Below are 14,839 nucleotides of genomic sequence, written 5' to 3' on the forward strand. Positions count from 1 at the left end.
GCCCCTGCTCTCTTCTTTCTTTTGTTGTTGTTGTTGCTATTTCTTGGGCTGCTCCCGCGGCATATGGAGGTTCCCGGGCTAGGGGTCAAATCGGAGCTGTAGCCACCGGCCTACGCCAGAGCCACCGCAACACGGGATCCGAGCTGCGTCTGCAACCTACACCACAGCTCACGGCAACGCCGGATCGTTAACCCACTGAGCAAGGGCAGGGACCGAACCCGCAACCTCATGGTTCCTGGTCGGATTCGTTAACCACTGCGCCACGACGGGAACTCCTCTCTTCTTTCTGATGTCACCTTCTGACTCCCAGCAAACACACATGCACCTGTGAAGTCTCATGTGCACCTGCAGCTCTGACACAGGAATGAGCCGTGACTCTCAGGGATGCGTCATGGGAACGAGGCCTGCGTAGTCTGTCTCCAGATGCCGGGAATGAGGCTGCCTCCCCTTGGCCTGCGCCCAGGCTACCTCTTCCCCAGGACACCTCCAGCTCCCCTCCGTGGCCCTGGGTGGGGTAGGGGGAGGGAGCTGCCCTTGGCCTGGTGAGAGGCGGGAGGGGAGCTGGCTGTGTCAGGGAGGGAGGGGGCTGGGAAGGAGTGGGTGGGGGTGGCAGGATGCCAGGCTTTGGCGCGATCATGTTAGGGCAGGTTTGGTTTCCTTAAAGGGCCAAGTTGGGGGCCAGTGGGGCTGGCATATAAATCCGCACACTGGGCACCAGGCCCTTCACTTTCCTTCCCCAGCCTGTCTCTGCCGTCAGGTCTGGTGAGTATCTCTGTCCTGCTGGGGGCTGGGTGAGGAGGACCCAAGTAGGCCTCTGTCTTTGTCCCCGTGTCCTGATCTTTGTCTCCTCTGGAAGGGACCTGGGGCCTCTGTGATTCTCCGCATTTGCGGGGACCTCCTCCGATTGAGGCTATTTCCAGGTTCCTCTGTGAGGTCTCAGTTTAGGGGTTACTCTGAGGCTCTCTCTGGGTCTCTCAGTCTGGGGGGCCATCTAGAGGCACCTTCTTGGGGGTCTAGGCCCAGGAGTATGAAGTGTGTGTGTGGGGGGGTCGGGATGCTTTAATAAGAATCCTGTTGTTTTTGTCTGTGTTTTGCACAGTCCTGGCTTGCAAGCAGGACTCAGGAACGAGAACCAGGTATCTCAAGTGCCTGGGCCCTCCTGGGTCCTTGCCCTGAGGAGCTCTGGCCTGTGCTTCCTGTCTTCTCCCAACTCCCAAGGCAGGGCTGGCAGGATGGCCCGGGGCTCTCCCTGAGCCCAGGGCCTCTGGCTGCAACCTGGGACCCGCCTAACACTCCTGGGTTGGTCTGGGCATTGTCCAGAGGCAGGGCTTTGGAAAAGCTGACATCCCCAGCCTATCCTTGGTCCCAGATTCCACCCTGAATCTAGGGTGCTGGGCTTTTCATGTCTTTAAATCCAGTCCGCCTTCCTGGTGGAGGAGGCTGAGGAGGGTGTTCGGTTGCTTCCACCCGACCCGTGCCCTGTCTGCACAGAGCCAGTGCCCCTGGCTCAGGGGCCTCCAGTATGAGGGGAGACACATGCTCTATCCTACCCTTGAGAGGCCCTCGTCTGAGGGAAGAAACAGACCTGCCCCAGGGAGCTTCCAGTTAGATGGGAGAGTGACACCTCTGGCTGAGGGAGGAACTGACTCCTCAGGGAACCTCGGACCCCTAGGCATAGGCCTGGCTACTGTCAGAGCCCAGGGTGCCCCACTGACTGGACGTGGAGCTGCCCGTCTCCCCAGCGCTGGCACAGAGCCACTGGCTGGCACAGAGCTGCACAGAGTAGATCCCAGGGGGGACTCTGGCCACCTTTTGTCATGTCCTTTCCACAGACATTCAAAGCATGGGGGGGCTCTGTCCTCAGGGGTGGGCCCCAAGTGTGATAGAGGAGACATGAGGCCCTTGCAAACACAGGGGAAGCTCTAGCATCTGCCCCCAGGGTGAGGTGGGGGTCTGGCCTCTGCCCCGGGAGCCACAGGCTGAGGGGGAGACGTGGCTCTCCCTGCCCACTCAGAGAGGCTTGGCGAGGCGGTTTGGGGCCCAAGGACGGAACTGGGTCCTGCAGCCTGGACTGAGACACCTCCATCACCTGTCACCCCTGCAGCCCAGATCCAAGATGTCCAGTCCCCTGGAGCAGGCGCTGGCTGTGATGGTTGCCACCTTCCACAAGTACTCGGGCCAAGAAGGTGACAAATTCAAGCTGAGTAAGGGGGAGATGAAGGAACTTCTCCACAAGGAGCTGCCCAGCTTTGTAGGGGTGAGTGGGGCCCTCCTGGGCTGGGGAGGGTCCTGGCGGGTGCCTGGGGGGCACAGGTTGAATCTCTTCTCTCTTTCTTGGGGAGGGCCTGCTGATGCGGACCCCAGGGTGGGGTCAAGCCCTTCATGGCCTCCCTGGAGTAAGAGGGAGACCCATGTGTGGGTGCTTTATTATTGGTGTACCCTGCAACTTGCCAGACAATGGAGGTGCTGTCAGAGCCCAGAGAGGGGAAGTGACTGGCTCAAGGTCACACAGTGTGATCTTCCCTTTCCCTCTCCCTCTCCCTCTCTCTCTCTCTCTCATTTTCTATATTTACATGCCAAATTAAGAAGGTGTATAATATAAGGGAGTTCCCATTTGTGACTCAGCAGTAATGAACCTGACTAGTATCCCTGAAGATGTGGGTTCAATCACTGACCTTGCTCAGTGGGTTAAGAATCCAGTGTTGTGTGAGCTGCCGTGTAGGGTAGCAGACACGGCTTGGATCCTGCGTTGCTGTGGCTGTGGTGTAGGCCGGCAGCTGTAGCTCTGATTCGACCCCTAGCCTGGGAACTTCCATATGCCACAGGTGCGGCCGTAAAAAAGAAAAAAAGAAAAAAGAAGAAAAGAAAAAGAAGGTATATAGGGATTTTGCAGAGAAATACAGTCAACTCTCAATTCTCCCCTTGTCCTCCCTTTTCCGACTTCCCCCAAGGTCAGGTCTCAGGCTTTGAATGCATGAGACATGTTCTTTCTTTAAAAAATGTTTTTGGGAGTTCCCGTCGTGGCTCAGTGGTTAGCGAATCCGACTAAGAACCATGAGGTTGAGGGTTTGATCCCTGGCCTTGCTCAGTGGGTTAAGGATCCGGCATTGCCGTGAGCTGTGGCATAGGTCGCAGACGCGGTTCGGATCCTGCGTTGCTGTGGCTCTGGTGTAGGCCGGCGGCTATAGCTCTGATTGGACACCTAGCCTGGGAACCTCCATATGCTGCAGGAGTGGCCCAAGAAATGGCAAAAAGACAAAACAAACAAACAAAACAAACAAACAAAACAAAGCAAAAATGTTTTTGGTCACACTTTTCTAATTTGGCTTCTCTTTGGCTGGTATGAATGTGAGTTTGCCCTTTTTGAATTCACTCTTCCAGTGATATGGGGTGGGGGGTGGCTTCTGAAAGCTTTAGTTTCTTCATGAGTAAAATGGGGGCAGTGCCCATTACTTGTTGGGCTTCTGTGGGGAGCAGAGCTGATCCCGTGCTTAGGGAGTGCCTGGAGTGCTCCCCACTCCCAATAGGGAGAACTGGAGATTCCCACCAATGCACTGCTCTCTGTTCTCACTCCTGGGGCCTCCTAGGGGCTCCCAGGGTCTCCCTGCCCACTGCTGAGCTGGATGCCCAGCAGGGAGGGAGAGCAGCCTGATGATGACCCACTTTCTCTCGCTTTCAGGAGAAGGTAGATGAGGAAGGCCTGAAGAAGCTGATGGGTGATCTGGATGAGAACAGCGATCAGCAGGTGGACTTCCAGGAGTATGCCGTTTTCCTGGCCCTCATCACTATCATGTGCAATGACTTCTTCCAGGGCTCCCCACAGCGGCCCTGAGGCAGAGTGCTTGGCTCCCTGTGTGGGTCTCTTGGGCCCAGGAGGACTCTCTATCTTTTTTAGTTTTATATTCAATAAACTTTTTTTGCATGTTCACAATATATGAATGGCTCAGTGATACCTTGTCACCTGGTTGGCTCAGTTGACATGCTGGAAACCGAGGGCCACCTAGATCCCACCCTCTTCTGGGTCCTGACTCTCCTTGTGGAAGTCTTCCCCACTGGAAGTTAAAGACCTAAGCTTCTTTTTGTTTTGAGCTGTCTCTAGCCCTTTCAGTCCACGATGATATAATTCCCTTAAAAATGTTGTGGGTTTCCTGTGTGTCAACTGATCATTCACTTCATTAGACAAAAACCATATTTACACATCTCTTTGGGATTGGCCCCCTCCACCTTAGAGTCAGGGAGCTGTGAGAAAATGGCCTTATGATTCTTTTTAAGGCTCTCTTGTCTGAAAGGATCGAGAGGCACACTGCTAAAATTATTAAAAGACATGTTGTTTATCTGAGACCTGAGACTTGCCTTTAAATTTTGAGGTCTCCATGAAGGGGCTCATCTTTGACTTTATTCTGAGGCCCTTTAATAAAAAGGCCTCAGGACAAGATAAAGGCAGGGCCTTGGATTTGATCTTTGCCCTGAGACCATTTCTTACTGTGAGAGCCATTTGCCGCCCAGAAAGACTATCTTGGGTCATCTATAGTTCCTCTAAATTCTTCCCTAAGAGTTCCAGAGTTCCCTGGAGGCCTAGAGGTTAAGGATCTGGCATTGTAGCTGCTGTAGCTCAGGTTCAATCCATCCCTGGCCTGGGAATTTTGTATGCCATGGGGGCTGCCAAAACAAACAGACAAACGAAAACACTGAAGAGTTCCTTCTTTAGTGCATGTCTTTTCTTCTCATGTTTTTATCATAGACATGCAGAAGCAGCCAATTGACACTTTCAATATTCTGTCCAAAAATCTCCTTAGCGCATCCCTGAGTTCCTTAGGTAAGCTTTCTGTTTTCCAAGTTACCATGGATAATAGTGTTTCCAGACATTCCACCACTGCATCATAGGGGTTGCCTTTTCTTCAGATTCTAGTGGCCATTTCCTCACTGCCCTTCACATTATTCCTGGTAATCCCCTTGAAGTCCTGCTAGCTTTCGCCCATTGCCTTGTCCCAAAGCCAATGACACCTGCCTGAGGTTTTTGTAATAGCAGCCTCTTTCTCTTGCAGGTCTTTGATGAAGCATTCAAGGAGCAACTCATGCTAAGTTTCTAAGCTTTTCCTACCACTTCCATCACTACACTGAGATTTCTGCCTGGTTTGCATTCCAAGATATATCAGGGGACAGTTGGACCAAACATTTTGTCATTTCATAGCAAAGGTCCCTAACTTTTCAGCTGCACATATTGGGTCCTCATATCTTGCTGTCTTCCCTCCGCCACTTAGCCAAGTCCATGTTTTAGACTCTTTTGTTTGAAGACTCTACTTCAAAAATTCTCGGGAATTCCCATTGTGGCTCAGTGGTTAACGAACCTGACTAGTATCCATGAGGATTTGGGCTTGATCCCTGGCCTCACTCTGTGGGTTAAGGATCCGGCATTGCCATGAGTTGTGGTGTAGGTTGCAGATGCGGCTCCACTTCAATCCTGTATTGCTGTGGCTGTGGTGTAGGCCGGCAGCTGCAGCTCCAATTTGATCCCTAGCCTGGGAACTCCCATATGCTGTGGGTGTATCCCTAAAAAGCAAAACCAACCAACCAAACAAACAAACCAAAAAACCAAAAACAAAACTCTTCCAGTTAGGAATTTATTAAGCTTTGAATTACAGATCACCTGACTAATAATAGTGGCTTTAATTGTCTTATGTAAAAAGATATCTGAAGCAGGCAGTTCAGTGTTGGTTCACAGGCCCAGAGATGTCTTAGGACACCCAGTCTTTTCATTTTTTTGCTCTATACTCTATTGCACATACGGTTTCCTCCTCATATGTGTTGACTCATGATCACAAGATGGCTGCTATACCTCCTTATCTCACTGTCTATATTCCAGGCTGGAAGACACAGGAAGGGTGAGGTACAAAAAACCTTTCCCTCAAGAGATTTGGCCTTTTGCCTTTTTATTATGCAAAAGGCCTGTCTCCAGGGATTTCTACTTATATCTCTTTGACCTTAACTCTGTAATATGGTTAGTCCTACCTGGACCCTGAGTGTTTTCAGCGGGGGATGTTGACACTTTGCAAGAAAAGAAAAAAAAGATTTTAATGATAAGGAAAGAGGGGATGGATAGTGGACAAGCAAGAGGCAATATTTTCCTGAATTGCTTTCTTGCTGGAGCCAAGGCTGGGCAGGCCCCTGGCAATGGAAAGAGAGAAGCTCACTCTCCTAATACCCTATAGGAAAGGCAGCCAGTGAATACAGGTCAGGGACTCCTGATCATGGTAACTGGCATTTTTGCAGCAGTTCCCAAAGCTCCTTTCAGACACACTGCCACTTCAGCCTCATGGTCCCCTCCCCCGCAAAAAGCTATCATTAGGCCCTTTTTACAGATGAGGGAACTGAGAGGAAGCAGCACCTGTCATTCAGGGAGCCCCCCTCTGGCCAGGCACTCTGCTGGGCCTCTCGGAGTATCATCCCGCTGAATCCTGATAGCACGCAGATGCGGGATGTGTTCTTAGTTTCTGCATTTCCTAAGGGAGGACACAGAGGCTGGGAAAGGTTATGTAAGGAGAGCGTGGGGACTCGACCCAGGGCCTCCCCCTTCTGGGACATGAGAGTGGCAGCCTGGGCCTTCCCCTCCTTCCTCCCAGGCCTTGGGCTTTGTGTGAGATGAAGGGGGCCTGGGTGGGCAGAGTCTAGACACTCTTGGTCTCCCGATCCTGAATCCACAGGGAAGTGGGTCTACTTGGTGGTGATTGCGTTACCTCAGTCTGAGTGCTCAGAGTGGATCCTGGCTTCTGGGGCTCAGTTCCTGTGTAGGGTGGTTTTGGCTGGTGGAGACCGGCCTTGGCTGGCTGCCTCGGCTAGGTACGCGTTAAGGTTAATTTCATTTTGTATTTGACAAACTAACAAACATGTGACTTTCCTAGCTGGTCTCAACAATCACCCCTCATCCTGCAAACCTTGCACTCCTTGCAAACCTCCCAGCTGAGGCAGAAGCCAGGGTGGAGCGGGGACGGTCCAGAAAGTGTCACAGTACAAAGGACCAGATTCTCACTTCCTCCTGGAATTGCAGCTGTGAGGAGTGCCTCATAGATACACATCTCACCTCCCACTGGGTCCTACTGTCACTTCAGCCTTTGCTCTTTTGGGTCCATCCCTGGCAGCCTGTTGACCCGCCAAGAAAAGAGAAACCCAAGGCAAAAGTGGATTCGGAGGCTGGGCAACGACTAAAGCAGGGCTTCGCATGCTCCTATCTTTAGGTCACTTGTTCTCCCCACCAACTCAGTGCTCCCACCTGGGAAATGGGCATAATCAGGCATTGACCTGGCAGTCAAAACAGAGAGTGAGTCTGAGCCCCACAGGCTCTCCTTGATCCCGAGAAGATCCCCCCGCGACCCCTAACTGTAGCGAAGCCCTCCGGGACTCCAGCCCCCGGTAACCAGATACTCCTTCCAACACTGGGCTCAGATGAGGAGAAAGGAGATGACCCTCAGTTTGACAGGGTTCATGGACCTCCATGGGGCTGTGAGATAGGGAGTGTGGCCACCCCCTCCCTCGGGCCCAGGTCCTTTTGGCTCAAGCACATGAGTGTCCAGGCACTCCAGGACACTTCATCTTTTTTTTTTTTGTCTTTTTGCCTTTTCTAGGGCTGTTCCCACGGCATATGGAGGTTCCCAGGCTAGGGGGTCTAATCAGAGCTGTTGCTGCTGGCCTACACCACAGCCACAGCAATGCCATATTAGAGCCGCGTGTGTGACCTATGCCACAGCTCACAGCAACGCCAGATCCTTAACCCACTGAGCAAGGCCAGGGATTGAACCCACAACCTCATGGTTCCTAGTTGGATTCGTTTCTGCTGCGCCATGATGGTAACTCCAGGAGGCAAGGAATTTAAGGTGCCAAGAAGATAAAAGGACAGGAGGCAAGAGGTGGCGAAGCTTGGAGTGAGGGTCCAGCAGAGGGTTCTTTCCATCATAGTCCCCCAGCCCCAAAATGCCTGCACGCAGACCTCCTGGTCTGTCCACTCATCCGTCTGCTGTCACTTCCAGGGGCAGGCTCCTGCCCCCCTCAGTCTGAGCCCATCCCAGTGAGCAAACCAAGGTGAGGCATCCTGGGGAGGGGCAGCCAGGCCAGGCCAGGCCGAGGAACAGGAAAGCCCCGGGCATCAGGACCCGGCTCAGAGCCAGGCTGCCCAGCTCTCCTCTGACCACCATATAAAGCGCCCAGACCTCCCCCCCCCCACCATTCTCCCCCTCAGCTCTGCTTTAGTGTCCTTCCTGGCATTTATGTCACAAGCCTATCAAACACGCATTACTGTCTGTCACCTCCATTAGATGGTCATCTCTGCAGAGCTTGTGCTTTATTTTGTTCTTGACTGTAGGAAGCTGCCTCTAAATAGTTACATAAGTACGAAAGGCTCGGAGTTCCTGTTGTGGCGCAGTGGTTAACGAATCCGACTAGGAATCATGACGTTGTGAGTTCGATTCCTAGCTTCGCTCAGTGGGTTAAGGATACGGCATTGCCGTGAGCTGTGGTGTAGGTCGCAGATGCAGCTCGGATCCTGAGTTGCTGTGGCTCTGGTGTAGGCTGGCGGCTACAGCTCCCACTAGACCCCTAGCCTGGGAACCTCCATATGCCACGAGTGCGGCCCTAGAAAAGACAAAAAGACAAAAAAATAATGAATGGCTCTTACCCCGCTACTAATTAGTTGTGTGACTTGGGCAAGTTACCTACCTCTCACTTAAGCTTTATGCTCTGACCGTGTGCTGGCACTATTTCTCTCTGAGCTTAGTGTATGTGACCTCACTTAAGCCTCACAACCATCCTGTGAAGTGGTGACCATTTTTGTCCTCGGTCATGGACAGATGAGGAATATGAGGCCCGGAGAGGTCAGGTGATCTGCTTAAGGGAGGCGGCTGGTGGCGGAGCTGGGAGGTCACGGGTGGGAATACGTGCTTGACCTAGAACTGAATTAATTGCTGGTCCACTCGGGCTCCTGCTTCTGTCCCCTGCTCCCCATAATTGCCTTGCCTATAAAACAGGGTTAATCACAGCTGTCCCTTCCCTGCCCTCCCCACTGCTCATGGCCTTCACCCAAGGGCTGAGGCCTCAGGTAGCTGATGGCATAGGTGAGGTTTGGGGGCTGGGGCCCCAGGGTGAGGCCAAGCGGTCATGAGCTCTCTTGGCTGCCCCATGAGCACGAGGGCTTCTTCAGAGGCCTGGGTGTTGACTCTCTTTCCCTCTCTTCTGGGCCTTGAGTTCTCTTTCTGGAAAATGGGGTAGGGTCTGACGCAGGGAGGAGGGCAGATCCAGAGAAGGCGCTATGAAGTGATTTCCATTTCTCTCTCTTTCTTTCCCTTCCTTCCTTCCTTCCTTCCTGTCCTTCCTTCCTTCCTTCCTTCCTTCCTTCCTTCCTTCCTTCCTTCCTTTCTTTCTTTCTTTCTTTCTTTCTTTCTTTCTTTCTTTCTTTCTTTCTTTCTTTCTTTCGTCTCTCTGTCTCTCTCTCTGTCTCTCTTTCTCTCTTTCTTTCTTTTTGTCTTTTTAGGGCCACACCTGTGACATATGGAAGTTCCCAGGCTAGGGGCATAATCGGAGCTACAGCTGCTGGCCTACACTACAACCACGGCAACTCAGGATCCGAGCTGCATCATCGACCTACACCATAGCTCACGGCACCGCTGGATCCTTAACCCACTGAGCGAGGCTAGGGATGGAACTCACAACTCATGGTTCCCAGTCAGATTTGTTTCCCCACACCACCAGGGAAACTCCTCTTTTTTCTTTTTAGGGCTGTACCTGTGGCACATGGAAGTTCTCGGCTAGGGTTTGAATTGGAGCTACAGCTGCTGGCCTACACCACAGCCACAGCAGCACCAGACCCTTAACCCACTGAGCGGGGCCAGGGATTCGAACCCACATCCTCATGGATACTAGTCGGGTTGGTTATCACTGAGCTGTGATGGGAACTGAACTCCTGGGATTTCCATTTCTGATACTATGGTGATCTGTGCTGGTGCCAGCTGAAAACAACAAAAAATGCTGAAGAGAATAAAAATATCTTTTGCAAAGCACTGGAGCGTTTACAAGGCGGTAAGGAATGAGGAGATCAAAATCTAAGTGAAAGCAGACTCGGACGGGGTGGGGGCTCAGGTCCCGAGGGCATCGGCCAAATGGAGTCAGAATGACCTTTGGCTTTGACAGGGTGGGGAGTGAGGAAGGGCTCACTTGAGGAGCAGAGAATAGGGGGACGTCCCCCAGACTGCTGGGGCCCCAAAAGTTTACATGCTTAAGCCCAAAAGCCAAAGGAAATCTACCCCCGCCCCATGGGAGTGCAAGGAACATGAACTTGGTGCTGAATGGAGCTGGCAGGACAGGAAGCAGGCCTTAGGAGCTCCAGCTACAGGCTGCCCTAGGCCCTGGCGTGAGCCTGTGCTTGGTGGGAGGTGGGGGGTGGGCACCAAGAGGACATTGCCTAGGAATTCCCGTCGTGGCACAGCAGAAAGGAATCTGACTAGGAGCTACGAGGTTGCAGGTTTGATCCCTGGCCTTGCTCAGTGGGTTAAGGATCTGGCATTGCTATGAGCTGCAGTGTAGGTCACAGATGTGGCTCAGATCTGGCATTGCTGTGGCTGTGGCGTAGGCTGGCAGCTATAGTTCCGATTGCACCCTTAGCCTGGGAAACTCCATATGCTGAGAGTCCGGCCCTAAAAAGAAAAAAAAGAAAAAAAAAAGAGAATGCAGCCTAGACTTCCAGAAGTGCCTCTGGGGCAGCACACCTTCCTCCTGGGCCTCAGATGTCCTGCTGACAAGCCCCTTTCAAGCGAGCGGTTCTCAGCCCAAATCGTCCAAGGACCGTCCATCTGGAGATTAGGCGGGGTGGGGTGTCTCATGGCCTCAGTGTTTTTAGCATCACCAGAGGAGGGGGCTTAACCAGAGTTTCACCAAGATCCCCTCTAGCACAAGGATACTCTGGGGATGAGGCTAAAGTGTGGCCCTACTTTGTCTTCTTCTGGGGTGCCTCTTGTGGGGGCTGGCTGTGGTGGACCAGTCACCCCAACTGTGCTGGAGGATGGGCGGGAGGCTGTGCCCGGTGCCCGACGCTGGGGGAGGGCAGAGGGAAAACGAAGAGCTGGTGGTGCCTGCAGCCCAGACGGGGCCTTTGATGTGTGCCCGGCTAGGTGGGTGGATGGGGCCGGTAATAGGGGTTACCAGGGAAGGAGGTGGGGGGAGCCCCGGGCCATCTAGTGCTTGACCTACTTGGGCTCCCCCATAATTGCTCCCTTCCTCCCTGGGGAGGGTACAAATAGGGATGGCCCGTCTCTAGGCTCCTCCAACTGACACCCAACAGCAGTGGTGAGTGCCGGCTGCTTGGGTCCTGCCCTGGGTTGGGTGTCAGGCAGCTCAGGGACTCTCCTGGCCCCAGATCTGGGCTTGGGGGCAGAGGGATGACCATGTCCGGAGCCGATGAGGTGATGGAAGGCAGAGGGGATGGACGCAGGGGTTCCCTGGTACAGTGAGGGGCTGCTGGGGAGCGTGGGTTTAAGAGGTGGACAGAGCTGAGGTCTGGCGGAGGGGTGGGGGTGATGGGCTTAAAGCGCTGCTGTTCCCTCCGTGAGCATCCCCCTCACCCACTCCCTTCGTTCCCCCCGGTGGGTTGGGATGGGCCAGGGCCGTGGGGAAGAGAAGACGCCCTCCAGTCTCCAGGCACCGAGCTTCTGAAAAAGCATCAGCGCTGGCGCCAGGCAGGCTGGCAGGAACCCAGAATGGCAGCTTGGCCTCTCCAAGGGCTCCTCTTCCCCCGGGATCCTGGCCTTTTCCTCTTCTGGGAACCCAGACTTCGCCCCAATTCTGGGCTGTCACAAAGATTTAGACCCCAGACAGCACTTAGCCCCCTGCCCCACCCCCAACCACCAGCATTCCGGCCATGTGCTCCACGGGGGCCAGCAAAGGGCGAATCATTAGGGCCGAGGGCTCTGGCCCAGGCCGCCTTGTGCTGCAGGACTCCTGTCCTCTGGGGGAACCAGGAGTGAGTCACTGCGCTCACATGGCGACAACACATGTCTTCCTTAGGGCTTCCCCAGGCGGGAGGCAGCTCCCAGAAGGGCGGTGGGAGGGCCCCATGCAGTGGAGGGTGTGGGCAGTTCCAGGGAGGGGTACCTTCTGCAGAGCCTTCCGTCTCTAGGCCCCCAGGGTCGGGGGATGGCCTCGGGAGGGGCAGGTCGCAGATTGGCACATACCTGAGCTCACTCTCTCCAGAGAGCATGTGGTTCAGGTCCCTGATGAGGCCTGTGAGGTGGGATTAACCCCATTTTACAGATAAGGCACCTGAGACCCAGACAGGCTCAGTGGCTCACCCAGGGCTACACAGCTAGTCAGAGGCAGAGAGGATTCCAGGTTTCCCTTTAGAAGCAGCTTCCCTGGGTTCAAGGCAGGAGGGCTGGTGAGGAGGGTGGTAGTGAGGTGGGGGCAGGGATTCCTCTGAGAACTGACAGTCCCTGAGAGAGCCCAGCTTTGCCAGGGGCCTGAGGAGGGGAGCACAGCAGGGGGCCAGGGTCTCCAAGGAGCTCTGGGGTCCTGAAGGAGAGGAAACTTCTAGGGCTAGGGGGACTGTGTCTTCTGGGTGATGCATAGCAGGACCGAGCCTTTGCTGGGTGTTTGATGAGAAAAAGTGATGAGAATCAGGGAGTCCTCAGGGACCCCCAGTGTGGGGGGGTGACCGTGGGGGTGGCCCACGCTCTCTGAAGGGTTTGCAGTGACCTTGGGCAAATGAGGCCTCTGTCCAGAAACAGAACAAGGGAGGCGGGCAAGCTGGGCAATAAACGAGGAGGGTCTGGTGCAGTCAGGGAGGGCTGCTCAGAAGAGGGGGAGTGTTGGACGGGAAGCCCAGAGGGGATTAAGTCAGGTTTGGGGGCAGTCCCTGGGGCACACCAAGGGCAGAGGCGAGCCCAGGGGGCTGACTGGGCCTCTGCTGTGAGTCACACCCTTGTTCTGTGACAGGGAGGATGGCCAGTCCTCTGGAGCAGGGGTTGGCTGCGGTCCTGTGCACCTTCCAGGAATATTCGGGGCGCTGCGGGGACAAGCACAAGCTCTGCCAGGCGGAGCTCAAGGAGCTGCTGCAGAAGGAGCTGCCCACCTGGACCCCAGTGAGCACCTGGGGTGGGCACCCCACAGAGGGCACTGCTTAGACTCTGCCAAGAGAGGCCTGGAGACAGCTCTGAGCATCAGCCGGCAAAGCCAGCCTCTGGGGAGGGGTCTTGGGGGGGGGGCACCTGGCACATCAGAAACCTCAGTTTCCTCATCTATCAAGTGGGAGGACAATTGGGCAGGGCTGATGGGAGGGCTGAGTGAGAGCTCTGTGAAGAATCCTGACACATGGCAGGCACTCGGTGGCAAAGAGCAGGTGCTCAGTGAAGGGTCTGAGAAAGATGTGGGAGGGGGATGGACCCGGGCAAGTGGTCAGGACAGGTCGGCTGAGGTTGGCTCCAGAGGGTTGTGGGTTGGGGTGGCCGGGACCCCAGGGAAGGGAGGGAGGGAAGCCGGGAGTGTGCATGGCTCACTCAACCTCCCCTCAACCTGCTTCCCATCCCTGCCCTGCGCAGACGGAGCTCCGGGAGTGTGACTACAATAAGTTCATGAGTGTCCTGGACGACAACAAGGATGGCGAGGTGGACTTCGTGGAGTACGTGCGCTCCCTCGCCTGCCTCTGCACCTACTGCCATGAGTACTTCAAGGATTGCCCCCTGGAGCCCCCCTGCTCCCAGTAACGGGCCGGCAGGGGTCTGAGTCTGCTCTGAGACCTGCCCCATCTCTGCCCTGAGGTCGTCCTGCACCTGTCAGCTCTCCCCTCCACCTCCCGCGTCCCCTCCATCCAGGGCCCCTGAGTCCAGGAGACCTGAGGGACCTTCCCCAGGACCACAGCTAGTGACATGGAGAGCAGCCAGTTGCTGCCTCCCCTCTGTGGCCTGAGATGGCACAGGCCAGGGGTCTGCCCCGAGGCTGTCAAGTCCCAGCAGAGTGTGTGCAGGAAGGAGACCTACGGCGGGAAAAGGGCCTATTTCGCTCCTAATAAAGAATTGGCATCATCGGCTTGGTTCAGTTCCTCTGAGGGGACAGCTGGGGCCTGGGGCCAGAGTCTTGCTGAGGCTTCATTCCCCTCTGGCCTTTCCCACTGGAGCACAGGAGGCTGGGGGCAGTTTTAGACCCCGCAGAAAAGACATGGTCTCCACGTCCAGCAGGAGGGGGAGGGGTCGGCACAGGGGACAATGTCCCTGGGAGGGGGTTGATGGTGGGGTCTCTCTGGCAGGTCTTTGAAGAAGAAGCTCCCCTGGAGTGTCAGGGAGGGCAAGAGGGGAGGACAGAACACAGTTCTCTCCACAGGATGTTGGGGGGGAGGGTGGGGCTGGAGGCGGGGTGGGGGGTGGGTCTGTTCCCTGCCTGGGGCTGTGGGCGCCCAGTGGGCAGAACTAATAGGATTAGGGTGTCTGAGCTCTGCCTAGGGTGTTGCACCCTATCGGCCTGGGAGGGGTGCCCTGCATTGGCGAGGGAAGGGGAGACCTGCAGGCAGACCCCGTTCCTAAAGCCACAGCCACCTGAGGGACTTAACCCCCTACTCCTGATGTGCCCTCAGTCCCTGAGTTCACATTCCTACCTTGAGAGGTTTCCTGATCCCTGCCTGCCCCCTCCTCTGCCCCCGCTCCATTTTGAGCCATATCACCTCTAACTCCCATCACCCCACCCCCCTCCGCCCAATGGGCACTCTTCATTCCTGACACCCATCCCCACTCTAAACTCCTCCCATGTGTGACACCCTCTGTCTCCCTCTTGGTCCCTTCAGTCCATCCCCGCCCCTGGAAGGACCTGACTCCCC

At 55.1% G+C, this 14,839-nt stretch overlaps 2 protein-coding genes across 2 annotated transcripts; both read left to right on the forward strand.

Annotated features, from left to right (window-relative positions):
* The first annotated feature begins 645 nt into the window (after positions 1-645).
* On the forward strand, positions 646-3,933 carry S100A2 (S100 calcium binding protein A2). The gene is made up of 3 exons (XM_047784574.1): positions 646-762; positions 2,105-2,257; positions 3,680-3,933. The coding sequence occupies exons 2-3, from the start codon at positions 2,117-2,119 to the stop codon at positions 3,830-3,832; spliced, it is 294 nt and encodes a 97-aa protein (XP_047640530.1). The 5' UTR covers positions 646-762; positions 2,105-2,116; the 3' UTR covers positions 3,833-3,933.
* A 9,033-nt stretch (positions 3,934-12,966) lies between these two features.
* On the forward strand, positions 12,967-14,054 carry S100A3 (S100 calcium binding protein A3). Its single transcript, XM_047783029.1, has 2 exons — positions 12,967-13,115; positions 13,572-14,054. The coding sequence occupies exons 1-2, from the start codon at positions 12,975-12,977 to the stop codon at positions 13,734-13,736; spliced, it is 306 nt and encodes a 101-aa protein (XP_047638985.1). The 5' UTR covers positions 12,967-12,974; the 3' UTR covers positions 13,737-14,054.
* The last annotated feature ends 785 nt before the right edge of the window (positions 14,055-14,839 follow it).

Source organism: Phacochoerus africanus, chromosome 6, assembly GCF_016906955.1.
Source record: "Phacochoerus africanus isolate WHEZ1 chromosome 6, ROS_Pafr_v1, whole genome shotgun sequence".
Taxonomy (NCBI): domain Eukaryota; kingdom Metazoa; phylum Chordata; class Mammalia; order Artiodactyla; family Suidae; genus Phacochoerus; species Phacochoerus africanus.

What these genes read in the sequence shown, in the direction of transcription:
- S100A2 (XM_047784574.1), top strand. Translation starts at nt 2,117, where the DNA reads ATGTCCAGTCCCCTGGAGCAGGCGCTGGCTGTGATGGTTGCCACCTTC. An exon ending in AGCTGCCCAGCTTTGTAGGG is followed by an intron (nt 2,258 to 3,679) that starts GTGAGTGGGGCC and finishes TCTCGCTTTCAG; the next exon opens with GAGAAGGTAGATGAGGAAGG.
- S100A3 (XM_047783029.1), top strand. Translation starts at nt 12,975, where the DNA reads ATGGCCAGTCCTCTGGAGCAGGGGTTGGCTGCGGTCCTGTGCACCTTC. An exon ending in AGCTGCCCACCTGGACCCCA is followed by an intron (nt 13,116 to 13,571) that starts GTGAGCACCTGG and finishes TGCCCTGCGCAG; the next exon opens with ACGGAGCTCCGGGAGTGTGA.